We start from the raw sequence: 21,536 nt of genomic DNA on the forward strand, positions 1-21,536 counted from the left end.
AAAACAGACACATAGACCAATGGAATAGATAGAAACCCCAGAACTAGACCCACAAACGTATGGCCAACTCATCTTTGACAAAGCAGGAAAGAACATCCAATGGAAAAAAGACAGTCTCTTTAACAAATGGTGCTGGGAGAACTGGACAGCAACATGCAGAAGGATGAAACTAGACCACTTTCTCACACCATTCACAAAAATAAACTCAAAATGGACAAAGGACCCGAATGTGAGACAGGAAACCATCAAAACCTTAGAGGAGAAAGCAGGAAAAGACCTCTCTGACCTCAGCCATAGCAATCTCTTACTCGACACATCCCCAAAAGCAAGGGAATTAAAAGCAAAAGTGAATTACTGGGACCTTATGAAGATAAAAAGCTTCTGCACAGCAAAGGAAACAACCAACAAAACTAAAAGGCAACCAACGGAATGGGAAAAGATATTCGCAAATGACATATCAGACAAAGGGCTAGTATCCAAAATCTATAAAGAGCTCACCAAACTCCACACCCGAAAAACAAATAATCCAGTGAAGAAATGGGCAGAAAACATGAATAGACACTTCTCTAAAGAAGACATCCGGATGGCCAACAGGCACATGAAAAGATGTTCAACGTCGCTCCTTATCAGGGAAATACAAATCAAAACCACACTCAGATATCACCTCACGCCAGTCAGAGTGGCTAAAATGAACAAATCAGGAGACTATAGATGCTGGAGAGGATGTGGAGAAACGGGAACCCTCTTGCACTGTTGGTGGGAATGCAACTTGGTGCAGCCACTCTGGAAAACAGTGTGGAGGTTCCTCAGAAAATTAAAAATAGGCCTACCCTATGATCCAGCAATAGCACTGCTAGGAATTTATCCAAGGGATACAGGAGTACTGATACATAGGGGCACTTGTACCCCAATGTTTATAGCAGCACTCTCAACAATAGCCAAATTATGGAAAGAGCCTAAATGTCCATCAACTGATGAATGGATAAAGAAATTGTGGTTTATATACACAATGGAATACTACATGGCAATGAGAAAAAATGAAATATGGCCTTTTGTAGCAACGTGGATGGAACTGGAGAGTGTGATGCTGAGTGAAATAAGCCATACAGAGAAAGACAGATAACATATGTTTTCACTCTTATGTGGATCCTGAGAAACTTAACAGAAACCCATGGGGGAGGGGAAGGGAAAAAAAAAAGAGGTTAGAGTGGGAGAGAGCCAAAGCATAAGAGACTGTTAAAAACTGAGAACAAACTGAGGGTTCATGGTGGGTGCGACGGAGGGGAGGGTGGGTGATGGGTATTGAGGAGGGCACCTTTTGGGATGAGCACTGGGTGTTGTATGGAAACCAATTTGACAATAAATTTCATATATTAAAAAAAAAAAGAAAACCCACAACTAACATCATACTCAAAAGTGAAAGGCTAAAACTTTTCCCTGAAGATGAAGAATGAGACAATTATGCCCACTTTCACCACTATTATTCAACATTGTACTAGAAGTTCTATCCAGAACAATTAGGCAAGAAAAAGAAATAGAAGGCATCAAATTAGAAAGGAAGAAATAAAACTCTATTTGCAGATGACTTTATGCTATGTACAGAAAAATCCTAAAGAATCTTCAAAAATCTATTCGAGCTAATAGTAGAAATCAGTAAAGTTTAAGGATCATGAGAGCTAATAACAGAAATCAGTAAAGTTTAAGGATTATGAGATCAATGTAAAAATCAGTTGTGTTTCTAGAACCATATGTAAAGAAAATTAAGAGAACAATTCCATGTACAATAGCATCAAAAAGAATAAAGCAAATAAGAATAAATTTTAATCAAGGAGGTATGAGACTTATATACTGAAAACTATAAAACATTACTGAAAGAAATTAAAGAAGACCTAAATAAATGGAAAACCAGCCTACGTTCATAGATTGGAGTTCTTAATATTGTTAAGATGGCAATAATATCCAAAGCATTCTACAAATTCAATGCAATTCCTATCAAAATACCGATGGCATTTTTTTGCAGAAATGGAAAAGTTGATCCTAAAATTCCAGTGGAATTGCAAGGTACCTGGAATTGCCAAAACAATCTTGAAAAAGAATAGAATGATGGAATAAAATTGAGAGTCCAGAAAGAAATCCCAACATCTATAGTCAATTGAATTTCTGACAAGGGTTCCAAGAACATTCTATGGGGACAAGACAGTCTCTTTAAAAGTGAGTGTTGGGGCACCTGGGTGGCACAGTCGGTTAAGCGTCCGACTTCAGCCAGGTCACGATCTCGCAGTCTGTGAGTTCGAGCCCCGCGTCGGGCTCTGGGCTGATGGCTCAGAGCCTGGAGCCTGTTTCCGATTCTGTGTCTCCCTCTCTCTCTGCCCCTCCCCTGTTCATGCTCTGTCTCTCTCTGTCCCAAAAATAAATAAACGTTGAAAAAAAAATTAAAAAAATAAAATAAAATAAGAGTGTTATACAAAGAAACATAGTAAAAAACTCATTGATAAATTAAAATCAAATATTAAAAATTATTCAAATAATCCAAATGAGGGGAGGAAATGAGAAAGAAAAACAAAAAGAGAAAACAAATATAAATGACACAATAAAATGGTAAGCCTTCATCTGAACATATCATTAGTTACATTAAACATAAATGGTCTAAAAATAGATAATCAATAAGGATTTTTTAAAACACCATAGAACTCAAGTAAATGGTTACAAAAAAACTCACTTTAAATGAAATCATATAGGTAAGAAATAAAATAGAAGAGTAACTTAAATTTCCCCTGAAAAATACCATTGTGTACATTTTTAATTTGTTGAAATGCCATTGTTTCTTAGTTTATTCAGTACTACATCTGAAATCTGTATGTTTCTGTGTGTAAATCTAACCCATTATTTCTGACTGTGCTAACATTTACCACCCATGACTTCTCCTTTCCCCGAAGGATGGCATCAAGGCCCCCTATAGGAATATTAGCATACCTGTCTCCTGATGGATTTGTGGGAGACATTCTCTGGGCTACATGTTCCACAGTAAGATTTCATGATTAATATTCTTGCCACCAGACTGCACCAGTATGGTCCTGCCACATCCCTGTAAGCACTGAAGTCAGAATTCTAAATTACACTAAGTGATTATGTGGTTGCATCCATTTGCATTTTTCTGCAGATAAGTGAGGTGTACAGCGGTTTCCTGACCTCCAATGAATGAGTCAGTTCAATCTTAGAAGCTTATTTTCCTTTCTTTTTTTCAAACAGTGAATACAGGTTTCCTCTTGGTTCAGTTTAGAGAAATGAGGCCTCATCTTATTCTAAATTATTTCAGTGAATAGCAGTGAGAACAGATTCAAGTTTTTTTTCTCTTAATTCTGTATGGATGTGAATCAAATATCACTTGGGAACCAAAGATAAAGGATACAGGCTGAGTTCTGGGTCATGGTAAAAATAAATGAATCAATGAATAAATGAATGAATACATAAATAAAAAGGAAGAAAGGAAGAAAATGATATAACATACCATTAATTAAAGAAAGCTGGATTAACTATATTATCAAAGTAACTTCAGATCAAGAAAAATTACCTGGAACATAAAGGGAACTAACATAATGACAAGAGGTTGAACTCAATAAGAAGGCATAACAATCTTAAATGTAGATGCACCTAACAGCAGAGCTTCCAAGTACATGAAGTAGAAACTTATGGAACTAAAAAGGGATATAGACAAATCCTTAATTATAATTGGGAGACTTCAACACTTCTCTCTCAGTAATTGATACAAGTACACAGAAAATCAGCAAAGATATAGAACATTATCATCAATCAGCTTGATCTAATTGAAACTTTTAGAACACTCAACCCAACAATAGTTGAATATACATTCTTATCAAGTTCACAGTGCAAAATTATCAACATAGACTAAATCCTGAGTAATAAAAAAAATCATAGTAAATATTAAATAAAACCAAAAGTAGGTCTTTTGAAAAGATCCATTAACTGATAAAATGCCAGCAAGAATGACAAAGGAAAAAGGACAAGACACAAATTACTAATATCAAGAATAAAAAGGGAGATACTAAAGACATCACAGACATTAAAAGGATACTAGGAGAATACTACAAACAATTCTGTTTGTAGTATTAATACTATTACTACTAGTAATAATACCTACTAAGGAAAATAAAACCATAGTTAAAACTTGAAAAAGAAGTCTCTAGGCACAGATGGTTTCATTTATAAATTCAACTAAACACTTGAAAAAAGAAAAAAAAACCACTAATTCTACACAACCAGTTCCACAAAATAGAAGAGAAGGGAATATTTCCCAGCTCATTGTTTGAGGCCAGCATTGCCCTTATACCAAAACTAAAGTCAGAGAGTAAAAAAAAACTTACAGACCAGTATCAATCATAAACATAGACACAAAAATCCTCAGTGAAATTCTAGTAATTGAATCAGGTAATATATAAAAAGATTAATATACCATGATCAAGTAAGGTCTATACTGTAATTTTAAGTCTGGTTCAATATTTGAAAATCAATCAATGTAACCTACCATATTAATAGACAAAAGAAGAAAAACCACATGATCATATCCATTGACAGAACAAAAACACTGGGCAAAATTCAATACCCACTCATAAACAAACTCTCAGAAAAATAGGAATAGAAATGAACTTCCTTAACCTGACAACCTATGGCTAATATTATAATAGTGAAAAGACTGAGTGTTTTCCCCCTTACATTGGAAACAAGGTAAGGTTGTTCACTCACCATACAGTGCTTCAAGTTCTAGCCAAAACAAAAAGGCAAGAAGAAATAAAAGGCTTACAGATTAGAACGAAATGAATAAGACTGTCTATATTTGCACATGACATAATCATCTATACAAAAAATCCCAAGAATATATTTTTGAAACTCCTAGAATAAATTAATATACCAATATTGCAGGATACAAGGTCAATACACCAAAATCATATTTATGCACACTAGCATTTAACAATTGGAAACCAAAAGTTAAAAAAGGTACCATTCATAATATCTCCAAAAATACAGAACTTTGGGATAAATCTAACAAAACATGTACAGGATCTGTATGTAAAATCTATAAAACACCGATGAAAGATATTTTAAAAAGATTAAATACAGAGGAATATACCATATACATAGATTAGAAGATTCAATATATCTAAGATGCCAATTGTCTCACAGTCATTGTAGAAATAGTTTGGTGATTTCTCAAAGACTTAAACATAGAATTAGCATATGACCTAGCAATTCTACTCCTAGGTATATGCTCAGGACAAATGAAAACATAACATATCCACACAGAAACATAGACACAAATGTCTATAGCAGCATTATTCATAATAGCCAAAAGATGGAAATAACCCAAATGCCCATTAGCAGATGAACAGATAAACAAATTGTGGCATATCCATACAATGAAATACTGTTCATCCATAAAAAGGAACAAAATACTGATATATTCTACAACTTAGATGAACCTTGAAAACATTATGCTAAATAAAATAAGCCAGACACAAAAGGTCAAATATTACATTATTACTTTATATGAAATATCTATAATGGGCAAGAAAGAAATCAGACAGAAAGCAGATTAGTGATTACCAGGAGATGAGTGTTACCAGCAGGGTAACAATCACTTAATGGATATGGGGAGTTTTTCTGAGGTGATGAAAATGTTTTGGAAACAGAGAGAGGCACTGGTTTCATAACACTGTAAATGCACTAAATGCCACTGAATTGTACAATTTAAAATGGTTAAATTACATGTTTTGTGAATTTTACCTCAATGAAAAATAAAGATGCTAATTTTCACCAAACTGATCTATACATTTAAATACAATTCCAATCAAAATTCCAGAAGAAATGTTTGTGGCTTCAGATAAACTAATTCTAAAATTTACATGGAAAGGCAAAATTGAACTCATAGTACTTGATCTTAAGAATTGCTATAGGGCTATAGTAATCAAGACACTAAAGTACTGGCAAAGGCACAGATACATAGATCAGTGCAAAAGAATGAAACAATTCAGAAACAGACCCACACAAATTTGGCCATTTGACGTTTTACAAAGGTGTAAACGCCAAGTCAATGGTGAAAAAAGTCTATTAAACAAATGGTGGTATTGTGACAACTGGACATCCATATGCCAAAAAAGGGGCGGGAACCTCAACCTAAACATGCCTTATGTAAAACTTCAGTCAGAATAGATCATGGATAGAAATGTAAAACCATAAAATTTTTAGATGAAAAGAGACAACTGTTATGACCTGAGTTTACATAAAGAATTGCTAAAGGAGACATCAAAAGCATAATCATTAAAAGATAAAATTGAAGGGCACCTGGGTGGTTCAGTTGGTTGAGTGTCTGACTCTTGATTTCAGCTTAGGTCATGATCCCAGGGTTGTGGGATCGAGTCCCGTGTCAGGCTCCATGCTTAGCATGGAGCCTGCCTAAGATTCTCTCTCTCTCTCTCTCTCTCTCCCTCCCTCCCTCCCTCCCTCCCTCCCTCTGCCCCTCTCCTTCACTTGTAGTCTCTAAAAAATAAATAAATAAAATTGAAGACACTGGACTTTTCTAGAAAATGTAAGTGCTTACTTTAAGAAAGAAAGTGTTAAGAATGAAAGACAAGGTATAGACTAGGAGAAAATATATCTGATAAGAGACTTGAACTCAGACTATAAAGAAATTTCAAAGCTCAACACTTAAGAAATAAAAAGCACAACTAAAAAAAGGAGCAAATGTTGGAAGATGGAGGAGTAGGAGGATCCTGATCTTGCTTGTCCTACAGACTTACCAAGGTAACAGCCACATCAGTGCAACTGACACTGAAAATGACCAAAGGCTGGTAGAACAGACATTACACAGTTAATTGTAAACAGGAGGCCACATCAAAAGGGTAGGAGGGATGGAGATGAGACTAATCACAAACAGAAGGGACACTACAAGCACAAAGAAGTGAGAAGATCAGACCCCACCCCAGGCACAGAGGACCCACACTGGAAAGACGAGTTTCTGTAACATTTGGCTTTGAAAAAGAAGTGGGGCTTCACTTTGAGAGTTTTTACACTCAGCAGGGCTTACCTCCAGGTACTTTAAAAACCAGTGGGCTTAGATCCTGGGAAGAGCTATATTATATTCTGGAGAATTGGGGGGCAATAGGAAACTGGGACCCAGCCCTTCAAGGGCCAGTAAAACAAATAACTTGGCCAAGATACAGCACAGAAGCAGCAGTTTGAAAACCACCTGGGATATACTGAAGATTTATTTACTAATCTCAGAACTTGCACTAGAGGAGCAGGAATTTTTAGACCTCTCCAAGAACAAAACTGTTGGTAGGCACCATTTCTCTTTCCCTGTCCCCAGTGTGGATAGCAGGTCACTTGTGGGAACCAGTGTAAACACTGTCTACCTATCTTGCTAGCACCATGTGCCCTTCCCCCTTCCTCTCCTGCCAATCGGTCCATCCAACCTACCCCACTGAAGAGAGAGGTCTCCCTCCAAAGCTACTCCTGTCCCAATATGCTCTGCAAGGAACCCCAGCAGAGAAAAGCACCAGTCCAAAGTGACTACTGTCTGGGAGAGAAGGGAAGATAACCATACACACCAGTATGCCCTCAGTCCCAGTGCCTGAACCTTATAACTGGCAGCACAGAGATAGTGCCCTGCCCATCAGTCCTAGACTGGGGGCAGGCATCTTGTCCAACTGTCAGGTCCACCGATCAATGAAAGCCTCTGGGAGTACAATATAGAGACTGCCCTGTAGGTCAATGTGACTACAGCCCCAGGAGATGAGCTGAGGGCAGGCAAGTGTGTAACTACTGACACTACCCAACTTATAAGCCCATGGCAAACCCAGACAGGCCCTTTAACAGCACAGGGACCAAATCCTGCCCTGTGTGCCCAAAGTAGGCAGAGTAGGTCATTGCAACCAAGTGGACTGAAGGTATACGTGGCTCAGTTACAATAGTAGAGGCACACCCACCCACAAAAGAGACACCTCTAACTTGTCTGGTTCTGGTGAACAGGGGACATTGTGCTAAAGGGCACCACAGGACCACTTCTTCATAAGGTCACTACTTTCAAGATCAGGAATTGTAGCCTAATTTCCTAATAGACAGAAACAAAGACAGAGTCAGACAAAATGAGGAGACAGAGGAATATGTATGAAATCAAAGAACAGGACAAAACCACAACAAAACAGCTGAATTAAATGAAGTAATATGCCTGTTAAGAGAATTCAAAGTAATGGTCATAAAAATACTCACTGGACTTGAGAAAAGAATGAAGGATCTCAGTGAGACCTTTAACAAAGAGCCAGAAAATATAAAAAAGACCCAGTCAGATGCCAATAACTCAATAACTGAAATAAAAATATACTAGAAGGAATCAATAGCAGATTAGAGGAGGAAGAATAATGGATCAGCAATCTGGAAGACGGTAATGGAAAGCAACCAAGCTGGGCAGCAAAAAGAAAAAAATGAGAATTGGTTAAGGAACTCAATAACATTATCAAGTATAATAACATTCACATTATAAGGATCACAGAATCAGAAGAAAAGAGAGAGAGAAGGGAGCAGAAAATTTACTTGAAGAAATAATAGCTGAAAACTTTCCTAATCTGAGGTAGGAAACAGATATCCTGATCCTGGAAGCACAGAGAGTACCCAACAAAATTATCCCAAGGAGGACCACAGCAAAACACATGATAATTAAAATGGCAAAAAGCAGTGATAAAGAGAGAATTTTAAAAGTAGCAAGAGAAAATGAAACCATTACATACAAGAGAAACCCCGTAAGGTTATCAGCTAATTTCTCTGCAGAAACTTGTCAGGCCAGAAGGGAGTGGCATCATATATTCAAAGTGCTGAAAGGAAAAAACCTGCAACCAAGAATATGCAAACCCACCAAGGACATCATTCAGAACAGAAAGACAGATAAAGAATTTCCCAGACAAAAAAAAAAGTTAAAGGAGTTCATCACCAATAAACCAGCCCTGCAAGAAATGTTAAAGGGAATTATTTGAGTGGAAAGAGAAGGCCTTAATCACAAGAAAATAATGGGAAAAAATTTCACAGGTAAATGCAAACACATAATAAAAGTAGTACATAAATCACTTATCAAATCAGTATGAAGGTTAAAGCACAAAGACAGTAAAATCAATTATATCTATAAAATCAGTCAAGAGGGGCGCCTGGGTGGCTCAGTCGGTTAAGTGGCCGACTTCAGCTCAGGTCATGATCTCGCGGTCCGTGAGTTCGAGCCCCGCGTCGGGGTCTGTGCTGACAGCTCAGAGCCTGGAGCCTGTTTCGGATTCTGTGTCTCCCTCTCTCTGACCCTCCCCCGTTCATGTTCTGTCTCTCTCTGTCTCAAAAATAAATAAACGTTAAAAAAAATTAAAAAAAAATCAGTCAAGGGATTCACAAAAGAAAAGGATGTAAAGTATGATGTTATATACATAAAACACGGGGAGTGGTAAAAATTTAATGTTTTAAGTGGGTACCAACTTAAGCGACCATCAACTTAATATAGACTGCTATAGGCATAAGATGTTATTATGAACCTAATGGTAACCACAAATCAAAAACTTGTAATACATACACAAAAAATAAAGAGAAAGGAATCTAAGCATATCACGCAAAAATGCAATTAAACTACAAGGGAAGAGAGCAAAAGAACTACAGAAATAACTGAAAAACAAATAACAATGGCAATAAGTACATACCTTCCAATAATTACTTTAAATGTAAATGGACTAAATGATCCAATCAAAAGACACAGGGTGGTTGAATGGAGAAAAGAGCAAGACCCATCTATAAGAGGCTAACTTCAGACCTAAGATATATGCAGACTGAAAGTGAAAGGATGGAAAAACATTTACCATGCAGATGGAAGCGAAAAGAAAACTGGGTAGCAATACTGATGTCAAACAAAATAGACTTCATTTTTATAAGTTTACTTATTTATTTTGAGAGTGAGAGAGTGCAAGAGTATGAGCAGGGGAGGGGCAGAGAGAGAGGGAGAGAGGATCCCAAGCAGGCTCCGTGATGTCAGCGCAGAGCCCGATGCAGGGCTTGATCCCATGAACTATGAGATCATGACCTGAGCTGAGATCAAGAGTTGGACACTTAACTGACTGAGCCACTCAAGCACCCCTGATATCAAACAAAATAAACTTTAAAACAAAGACTGCAACAAGAGACAACGAAGGACACCACCTAATGATAAAGTGAACAATCCAACAAAAGGATAGAACAATTATAAATATTTAAGCGCCCAACATGGAATCACCTAAATACATAAAACAACTATTAACAAAGTAAGGATCTGCAGTAAGGATCAATGCAAGGATCATTCAGAAAGAAAATCAACAAGGAAACAATGGCTTTGAATGACACATTGGACCAGATGGTCCTAATAGGTATATTCAGAATATTTCAACTAAAAAGAGAATACTCATTCTTTTTAAGTGCACATGGAGCCTTCTTCAGAATAGAACACCTGTAAAGCCATGAAACAAGTCTCAATAAATTTAAAAAGACTGAAATCGTACGATGTATCTTTTCTGACTACAACAGTATGAAACTAGAAGTCAACCACAAGACTAACTCTGGAAAAAGCACAAATACATGGAGGCTAAATACCATGCTACTCAACAGTGAATGGATCAACCAAGAAATCAAAGAGGAAATTTTAAAAACACATGGAAACAAGTGAAAATGAAAACACAATTGTCCAAAATAACTGGAATGCAGCAAAAGGTGTTCTAAAAGGGAAGATTACAGCAATACAGGCCTACTTAAACAAACAAGAAAAATATCAAATATACATCCTAACCCTACACCTGAAGGAGATAGAAAAAGAACAAAGCTAAGCTGAGTAGAAGGAAAGACATAATAATGAGTAGAGCAGAAATAAATAAAATGGAGACCAAACAATAGAACACATCAATGAAACAAAGAACTGGTTCTTTGAAAATATAAACAAAATGGATAAACCTTTAGCCAGACTCATCAAGAAAAAGAGAGAACTCAAAATCAGAATGAAGGAGGAGAAATAACAACCACACCACAGGAATACAAAAGATTATAAGAGAATACTCTAAACACTTATATGCCAACAAATTGGACAACTGAGAAAAAATAGATAAATTCCTAGAAACATATAACCTTACACAACCGAATCATGAAGGAATACAAAAATATGAACTGACCAATTACCAGCAATGAAATTGAATCAACAATCAAAAAACTTGCAGCAAACAAAACTCCAAGACCTTCACAGGTGAATTCTAGGCTTCACAGGTGAATTTTACCAAACACTTACAGAAGTATTAATACCCACCTATTCTTCTCAAATTATTCCAAAAAAAAAAAAAAACAGAAGAGGAAGGAAAGCTTCCAAATTCATCCTGCAAGGCCACCATCACTCTGATACCGAAACCAGATAAACACACTAAAAAAAGAAAACTACAGGCCAGTATCTCTGATGAACACAGATGCAAAAATCCTCAACAAAATAGTAGCAAACTAAAGCCAACAATACATTTAAAAAATTATTCACCACGCTCAAGTGGGATTTATTCCCAAAATGCAAGGGTGGTTCAATATTCACAAATCAATCAATGTGATACATCATATCAATAAGAGAAAGATTAAAAACCATTTCAATAGATGTAGAAAAAGCACTTGACCAGGTACAACATCTATTCATGATATAAATTCTTAACAAAGTAGGTTTAGAGGGAACATATACTTCAACATAATAAAGGTCATATATGAAAAACCCACAGAGAACATCCTACTTGATGGAGAAAACTGAGAGCTTTTCCCCTAAGATCAGGAACAAGACAAGGATGTCTACTCTCACCACTTTTGTTCAACATAGTACTGGAAGTCCTAGCCACAGCAGTCAGACAAGAAAAAGAAATAAAGGGTATCCAAATTGGTCAGGAAAAGTAAAACTCTCACTATTTGCAGATGACATAATAAAACCCTAAAGATATCACCAAAAATTCACTAGAACTGATAAATAAATTCAGTAAAGTTGTAGGATACAAAATTATATATAGAAACCTGTTGCATTTCTATATACTAAAAATGAAGTAGCAGAAAGAAAAACTAAGGAAATAATTCCAGTTACAACTCCACCAAAAATAACAAAATACATAGGAATGAACTTATTTAAGAAAGTGAAAGACCTGTACTTTGAAAAACTATAAAATGCTGATGAGAGAAACTGAAGAGAACACAAACAAATAGAAAGATATTCTATGCTCATGGATTGGAAGAACAAATATTGTTAAAATGTCCATACCACCCAAAGCAATCTACAGATTTAATGCAATCCCTTTCAAAATGCCAACATTTTTTCACAGCACTAGAACAAATAACACTAAAATTTGTATCGACCCACAAAAGACCCTGAATAGTCAAAGCAATCTTAAGAAAGAAGAACAAAGCTGGAAGTTATCACAATCCCAAATTTCAAAATATGCTACAAAGCTGCAGTAGTAATCAAAACAGTATGGTACCGGCACAAAAACAGACACATAGATCAATCAAACAGAATAGAGAGGCCAGAAATAAGCCCATACCTATATGGTCAATTAATCCACAACAAAGGAGGCAAGAAGATACAATGGAGAAAAGACAGTCTCTTCATTAAATGGTGACAGGAAAACAGGACAGCTACATGCAAAATAATGAAACTGGACCACTTTCTTAGACCATACATAAAAATATACTCAAAATGGATTAAGGACCTAAATGTGTGACCTGAAATCATAAAACTCCTAGAAAGTAAACATATGCAATAATCTTGACAATGGACATAGAAACATTTTTCTAGCTATGTGTCCTTGGGCAAGGAAAACAAAAGCAAAATTAAAGTATTTGGACTACACCAAAACACAATGCTTTTGCAGAGCAAAGGAAGCCATCCACAAAACAAAAAGGCAGCCTACAGAATAGGAGAAAATATTTGCAAATGATATATTCAATAAGGGATTAATCTCCAAAAAATACAAAAACTTAAACAACTCAACACCAAAAAAAGCAAATAAATACTCTGATTTAAACATGGGCAGAGAACCTGTACAGACGTTTTTCCAAAGACAACCTACAGATGGCCAAACATGGAAAAAATGCTCAACATCAATAATCATCATGGAAATGCAAATCAAAACCACAATGAGATATCACTTTATATCTGTCAGAATGGCTAAAAATCAAAGACAAGAAATAACAACCGTTGGGCAGGATGTGGAGAAAACAGAACTCTTGTGTACTGTTGGTGGGAATGCATATTGATGTGGCCACTGTGGAAAACAATATGAAGGTTCTTCAAAAAAATTAAAAATAGAATTACCATATGATCCAGTAATGTCACAATGTCACTACTGGGTATTTACGCAAAGAAAATAAAAACACTAATTTGAAAAGATATATGCACCTCTATGTTTATTGCAGCATTATTTATAATAGCCATGATATAAAAGCAAGTCAACCACAGATAAGCCCATCCACAGATCAATGAATAAAGAAAATGTGGTATTACACACACACACACACACACACACACACACACACACACACTGAACTATTACTCAGCCATAGAAAAGAATGAGATCCTGCCATTTACAACAGTGTGGAGGGACCTACAGAGTATAATGCTAAGTGAAATAAGTCAGAGAAAGACAAATACAACATGATTTCACTCATATGTGGAATTTAAGAAACAAAATGAAGGAACAAACAGAAAAGGAGACAAACAAAAAACTAGAATCTTTATAGAGAACAAACTGGTGGTTGCCAGGGCAGGTGGTTATGGGGAATGGGTGAAATAGATAAAGGGGATTAAGAGAACACCTATCTTGATGAGCAGTGAGTCACATACAGAACTGTTGAATCTTTATATTGTATACCTGGAATTAATATAACACTCTATGTTAATTATACCTCTAAAAAAATATAGGCAAGTAATTCAAAGCGTCTATTTAAAGACATCTCAAAAGAGAGATGCATGAATGGTCAATAGATACATCATTAGACATTAGAAAACCCATTAAATGACATATCACTATACACTTATTAGGATGGCTAAAATAAATACAATGACAATACCAAGTGCTGAAAAGTATGTGGAGCAATTGGAACTCTCATATATTATTGGCAGGAATGTAAAGTGGCACAACCACTCTGGGAAACACCTTGGCCATTTCTTATCCACTGCCCATACAGTCCAGGAATCCCATTCTAAGGCATTTACCCTAGAGAAATGAAGACTCATGTTCACACAAAAGCCTGCACATGAATGTTCACAGCAGCTCATCCAAAGCTATAAACAACCCAAATGTCCTTCAACGGGTGAATGGATAAAGAAACTGTGGTTTACAATGGATGAGAGCAGTAAAAAAGAAACATCTATTGATACATAAGAACATCTATACTGAATAATAGATGCTAATCTGAAAATATTATATACTGCGTAACTCCATTTACATGACATTCTGGCAAAGGCCAAAACCACAGGGATGGAGATGAAATCGGTGGTTGCTAGGCGTTAGGGTAGAGGGAGAGCACGGTTACCAAGGGACAACATAAGGGAGTGTGAGGAGGTTCTGTATGCTCATTATGGTGGTGGTTACAAGAATCTAAACATGTTATAGCAGCAAAGCCAATTTTACTTCATGCTGATTTGAAAAATAAAATTTAAAAAACCCTTTATCAAAAGGGAAAAGAGACTGAAAAGAAAGGAACAGAGCTTTCAACTTGAGGTGTTGTGCAAAGAGCATTAAGAAAAAGGACTAAAATAAAACCAGAAATTAATAGTAAACAAACAAGATGATTAGTAGTCAAATGAACTAAATAAACAAACTACTGTTAAACACCATGATCAAGTACAGCCAATCCCAAGAAGGAAATGTCAACTCAAAATCAGTAATTCTATTAACATATATTATAATTAACAAATTAACAGAGAAAAACTATGCACTTATAATCAAAAGATGCCAAAAAAAAAACATTTGCCAAAACCTAATTCTGTTTCTGATTAAAACAAACAAACAAAAACCTCTCAAACTAGAGATCGATACTCCCCCCTGAACTTCATGAACACCGCCTATCAGAGACCTACAGAGAGCCCTATGTATCGAGTGGAGAAATACTGGCAGCATTACCTTTAAAGTCAGAAACAATACAAGGACGCCCCCTATCACTGTTACTATTCAACAGTGTGATAAAACTAGAAAAATCTAGAGCTATCGAACACTAGAAAGAAAAGGGATATTATGAGCTAAATTGTGTCCTGCCCCCCCAATTTCATATGTTGAATTCCTAACCCCTAGTACCTCAGAATATGTCTATATTTGGAGATAAGGCTTTCAAAGAGATAATTCAGTTAAAATGAGGCCACTAGGGTGGGCCCTGATCCAATATGTGTCCTTTTAAGAAGAGATTAGGATATACATAGAGACATCAGGGGCCTATGTTCACAAAGGGAAGATCAGGTGAGGAAGCAGTAAGAGGGAGATCATCTGCAAGCCAAGGAGAGGCCTCAGGGGAACCTAACACTGCTAGTACTTTGATTTTGGACTTCCAGCCTCCAGAACCGTGAGAAAATAAATGTCTGTTGTTTAAGCCATATAGTCTGTGGCATTTTGTTATAGCAGCTCTAGCAGACTAAGATAGGGGACACAGATTATCTACCTCAAGAGCCCAAGACCATTAACTGAAACAACTAATAAGAGCATAGTAAGGTAATCCAATACAGGATCAAAATAGAAAAATCAATTATTTTCCTGCATACTAGCAACAGCCAAATGGAAAATGTAATAGATGAAAAGATGCCACTTTCAATAGGAACCAAACTTTAAAACACCTAGTAAATAAACTGAACAGATATACAAGAAAACCCACATGAATAGAGAGATAGACCATGTTTGAAGACAGAAGGACGAGATGGCCTGTTTTGTGACTGCTCATGTCCAAATGACGTCAAAGTCATCCAGAAATTACACTGGTTCCAAAGCAATTTTATTTGGCATGTTATTTTTAACCAATCAGGGATGAATTTTCTCACAATTACAGAGAAAGCCCTAGCAATAGATGAATACCTACAGACAGAAGCTGAAAATCCTGCAATAGTGCCTCCCACTAGAGGAAGAGAAAATGGTGCCTTTGTTTCCTACAAAACGAAGCTCCGGTGGGAGGAGGATAGCTAAGAAAGCAGATGAGGAAGTTGTGAAGACATTTGCCCTATGTTTAAAAAAGACAAAAAGACTGCTGAAGACTAGGCCCTGAATCAGATTTTAATTTGATGAAGCTGGTATCTATCTTAAGCAAATGCCCTCAAGAACCCACATCTGGAAGGAAAAAGCCTGAGCCCAGGGTTTAAGGCTACAAAGAAACCACTGATTCTGATGCTAGGTGCAAATGCCAATGCCTTGCTAACTGGGCAAGGATTATTATTAGGACTGTCATTATTTGGGTGTTTTGCCTTCAAAGCCACAGAGACTTTGAGGGGTGTGCTCTTAACCCTCTTTTTCTTGTAAGCCCTATTATTTTTAGTGTACACATTTTCAGGACAAGAAGTTTTTCAAGAATACATACATCCCATTAGAGCAGAAAGGCCTCTCTGATGGAAGATGTCAGTCTCCATAAATTTATCTACAAATGCATGAGATCCTAATTTAAAAAATCCTAATATAATTTTCCATGTAATTTGACAAGCCGATTCTAAAATCCATCTGGAATAGAAAAAACTCAGTAATGGCCTGGAAATTCAGGAAAAATAAGAACAAGTAGATCAGTATCTCCTTATTAAACTGCCTTTCTCGTGTTGCTGGGTAAAGCAGGGAACAAAAGGAAGTAGTTAGGCCAGGGGCAGATGTCTTAGCTGTAGGCTGATTCGACTGTCTGCTGAAGGTATGGTGGGTGGCCAGGGGAACTTGGAAGGCCCCTAAGACCAATCACAGCTCCACTCAGAGATGATGGGCTTGCTGAGCATTTGTGCTCTCTTTAGGTCTAAAGCAAGTTCTGCAGAGGGGATCTGTCCTACCAGACACAAGGCCCATTGTAACTAACCTATGTGGTATTACAAAAGGAATGGACAAATTTTACAGAACAGAAAATATTAATAATATCTAACACTTATCATGTGCTGGGCAATGTTCTGAGTGCTTTATGTAGATTAATTCATTTAATCCTCACAACAATCTATGAGGTAGGTACTATTAGAGAAGCACAGAGAGGTTAACTAGTTTGTCCAATGTCATATAGCTATTAAAGGTCAGAACTGGAAATAGAGTAGAAAAACAAATCCACATACACATGGGAATTTAGTTTATGACAAAAGCGGAACTTCAAACCAGGGGGATAATGATGAACCAGTCAATAAATGGTGTCAGAGCAAATAACTATCCATATGGGAAAAAATTACATTTACATTCTTACCTCCCACAATTCATAAAACTTAATTCCAGAGAAAGAGATACAATTTTGACTTCTACACACGCTTTAGGTAAAAATATAAGAAAGTTTTCTTATACGAGACATAAAATACAAAAAAAAAAATCGATAAAGATGACTATGTAAAAACTGAAATCTTCGACATGCTAAAAGATACCATAAATAAAATACAAGCAACAGACTAAAAGAAAACATTTTGCAACATTTCCAGAATATAAATTTAAAAAAAACCACTCTAGGGGTGGCCTGGGTGGCTCAGTCGGTTGAGCGTCCGACTTCGGCCCAGGTCATGATCCCACGCTTCGTGGGTTCGAGCCCCACAATGGGCTCTGTGCTGACAGCTCAGAGCCTGAAGCTTGCTTCAGATTCTGTGCCTCCCTCTCTCTCTGCCCCCCACCCCCCGTACTCTGTCTCCCAAAATAAATAAACATTAAAAAAAATATTTTAAAAAAACACTCTAACAAATCTAGAATATATAAAGAACTCCTACATAGCAATAAAAAAATCAACATCCTAATAGAAAAATGGGGGAAAGAATGAATCAATTCACAGAAAATAAATTTAAAAAGAGCCAATAAGCATATAAAACAAACTGAAACACCATTTCTTTTGCTATCAGATTTGCAAAAAATTAAGAAGACTGATGATATCCACAGCTGGTAAGGCTGTGGGGAAACATGTATGTCTCATACACTGCTCATATACTGGCCCTTTTGGAGGGGAAATTTGGCACTATTAACATTTATTTTATACATACCTTTCAATCCAGCAGGTCTAGCTACCCTATAGAAATGTTAGCTGGCACATGCACACCAAGAGTTATTTACAAGCATTTTCAATGCAGCATTGTTAGTCAAACTAAAAAATCAGAAACAACCTAAATGTTAATCAGAAGGCAATGGTTAAACAGATGGTGGCACATCTATGCTATAGGCTACTATGCAACAGGTAGATCTCAATGTTATTGATCAAGCAGATAGATCTCCATGTGATATCAGTGATATCGAAAGATATCCAAGCAAGTTGTAGAACCATGTATACTACACAAAACCCTATCTATTTATGTCCACATGTGGTTGTAAGTACAAGAAAATGAAAGGTATACATCAACTAATAGCACAGGTTACCTTCAAGTAACCTTCCTCAGAGGAGGAAGAGTATTAGTCAAAGGGCTCTTTTGCTTTCTCAGTCTTGTTTGAATTTTGATCAATGAGAATTTAAAAAAACCAACATTAAAACCCACATTAAAGTCAACTGCACTATATAAAAAAAGTGCTTTATATACTGTAGTACTTAATAAATCTTAACTTAAAAAAAGGTCATCTCTTAAATGTAAAAAGCCCGCTGAAAGGTCATTATATACCTTTGCAAGGGATGAACCAAACAGAGAAGTGGAAGTGATGGAGGTAAAACAGGCAAGAAGGGAAAAAAGAATTACCAGCAAAGGAGGCTAGACAATTTTAAAAATGGATGATAGCTAATTATAATGGCTACCATTTTTTGAGGGTCTTCCATGAGCAAGACAATGTGCCAGGTGCTCTGGACAAACACCATCTCTAATTCTTGAATCAACCTGTAGGTATTTCCATTTTACACATTAAGAAAACATGGCTCAAAGAAGGCAAGCATCAGGCTTAAGGCAAGGTCTTTGCTCACTACTGTCCCAGGTTATCCTGGATTGGGACTGGGTTTGAGACTGGGACTAGGGGGAGCGCTTCTGGCCTGGACCCTTACTATACTCTGCATCCTTGAAGCATGCTCCCAAGCTGTCCTGTTCATCCAGACTGGCATTCTCTTCCTCCTCCTCGCTCTCGGTTCTCCAGTATGCTGGACGCTTGATGGGCCGCTTCCCTGGGGTGCGCTGGGAAGCAGGACTGCTAGACACTGTGCCCAGCCCACTGCTGGAGCTCCCACTGCTTCGGTCCTGGCCCCCAGTCCACCAGGCCTGCAGGCTGGAGGTAGCTGGTGAGGACGATGAGGACTGCAGGTTGGCCATGCACAGCATGCCTTGGATGGCCTCCTGAGTGCTGGGAGAGGCAGGGGCCTCGCTGCAAGGGACAGGAGAAATGCTGAGGGAGTTTCTGTAGTTGTCAGAGGAAAATAGTCATCAGAACAGTCAGGGAGAAGGGACAATAGTGGGGCTTAGGGTGGGAGGAAGGAGAGAACAATTCCAGATGAGAAACCAGAAATCAAGCCAATGGACCAAGACAGTATATCAAAGACTGTCTTCACATCAAGGCCAGTCCTTCTTGCCTCAAGTCTTTCCGCAGACAGCAGGAAGGTGGCAAAAAGAGGGGTGCACCTCCCTCACTGTTCACCCATGCTGAATTCTTTCATTTTTTAAACAAGGCCCGGAAAAGGCCCAGTTTTCCTTCCATGCCCCTTCCAGTCCCTCTTCCAAGTCCCAAAAAACCCCAAATTGATCCCTTTTGAAGTCTATATATACATCCACTTTCTGTCAGATCTTAAGTTCTCCAGGACAGATTTCATGTCTGTTTTAGTCTCTCAGCCTGAATGCCTTTGCTAATTCTTTGTCCCTTTAAATATCTTGATAAATATCTGCTGATTGGCTGATCTAGTCTTTTGGGTGGGGGTGGGAGGGTGTGGCATCTGATCACCTGGAAAGGGGAGATCAAAGACAGTACTCACGTGAGGGCAGCATAGTCAGGTCCCCCCACCTGCCTGCTGGCCTTGAGCAGATCAAGAATTCCACCAGCACCACTCCCATTCCCAAGCTTGCCTTCGACCCCTTCTACCATGTCCTCATCTGTTGTATAGTCCTCCTGTTGGGGAAAGAGGATATCACCTCAGCTGCTGAGGGTTGGTCTAGTTAGGCCCCAATACAGTGTTGACATTTTCACTCCGGATACTAGTATCTTCTAAGCACCAAGTATTTTAATCTTCACAGCATCTTGGTGAGGTAGGTATTGTTAACTCCCATTTTACAGATAAGGAAGCTAAGGCTCAGTAAATAATTTGTGTAACGTCATAATCAGATATTCCAAATCAGATACTCTTTCTGCTACATTGCAGTGCCTTTTCTTCTACCCGGCATTAAAGGATTTTGTTAATGTTTGTTTGTTTGTTTGTTTGGAAACACAGAAAGTGTGAGTGGGAGAGGGGCAGAGAGAGATGGAGAGGGAGAAATCCCAAGCAGGCTCCATGCTGTCAGTGCAGAGCCTGACGTAGGGCTCTATCTCACAAATGGTGAGATCATGACCTGAGCCAAAATCAAGAGTTGGAAGCCTAACCGAGTGAGCCAGCTAGGCACTCCACTGCATTAAAGGATTTTTAAAATATGTCAACTAAATTATGATCTCCCAGTTATATGCTTAGCTGTACTTAGCACACAATCTTTCACTTAATAAATATTTTAGGAATTGAATGCATAGGATATCTTTTTACCTCCGACTAGAATGACAATCTGTCTTCTGTCTCTGTAACCAGAATGGCAGAAGACTAGACACAGAGCAGGCTCCTACCTCAATGTCAAACTCAACTTCTCCTGGTTCCCGAACTCGGTTGGGGTCAGAGCAAGGCTTTGCACGGGGCAACTTTCGAGGAAATTCTAGAAAATAATGAAATGCATTTATCATGAAGCTAAGATAAGCATCTAAGCCAAACACCCAGGGGGAAAAGACTGTAATTTTCCTAAAAGTAATGACCACAGAAAACTAATTGAGGGAGGTTTGGACTGGTTTATATATAAATCTCTAGAGCAGAGAATACATGGAGGCCTAAAGAGCTTGTAAATCAGAATGTCAAAAAGCTCAGGCCTAAGGCCTCTGGTCTATCAAGAGTACCAGAAACAAATGTGAAATGGGCAGGGAAGGAACAAGAAAGAATAGGTACACACTTGGTCTTATTATCAAGGTTGCCTTCTCCTTTCCCAATCTCTCGTCAATTTGCAGTTCATCATCTGAATCCAAGTCAAATTCATCCTCCATCACCTGTTCCACCACCAGCCTAGCCTTATCTGCTTTCTTTGTGAGCTTGGCTCGCCGAGACTTAGATAAGCTCTTTACCCTCTTGGCACTAAAAAGAAAGAGAAG

General features: G+C 37.6%; 1 protein-coding gene across 4 annotated transcripts in view; it reads right to left on the minus strand.

Annotated features, from left to right (window-relative positions):
* Window positions 1-21,536, minus strand: part of PHF8 (PHD finger protein 8) — a 93,172-nt gene that overhangs the window by 18,631 nt on the left and 53,005 nt on the right. For all 4 annotated transcript variants that reach the window (XM_043569770.1, XM_043569768.1, XM_043569769.1 and 1 more), the window contains 4 exons: window positions 21,341-21,519; window positions 20,967-21,052; window positions 20,134-20,267; window positions 19,219-19,532 (listed from right to left, as the gene is read on the minus strand). In XM_043569770.1, coding sequence (XP_043425705.1) covers window positions 19,219-19,532; window positions 20,134-20,267; window positions 20,967-21,052; window positions 21,341-21,519 — 713 coding nt within the window. The remainder of the gene's footprint in view (window positions 1-19,218; window positions 19,533-20,133; window positions 20,268-20,966; window positions 21,053-21,340; window positions 21,520-21,536) is intronic.

This window comes from Prionailurus bengalensis, chromosome X, assembly GCF_016509475.1.
Source record: "Prionailurus bengalensis isolate Pbe53 chromosome X, Fcat_Pben_1.1_paternal_pri, whole genome shotgun sequence".
NCBI lineage: Eukaryota > Metazoa > Chordata > Mammalia > Carnivora > Felidae > Prionailurus > Prionailurus bengalensis.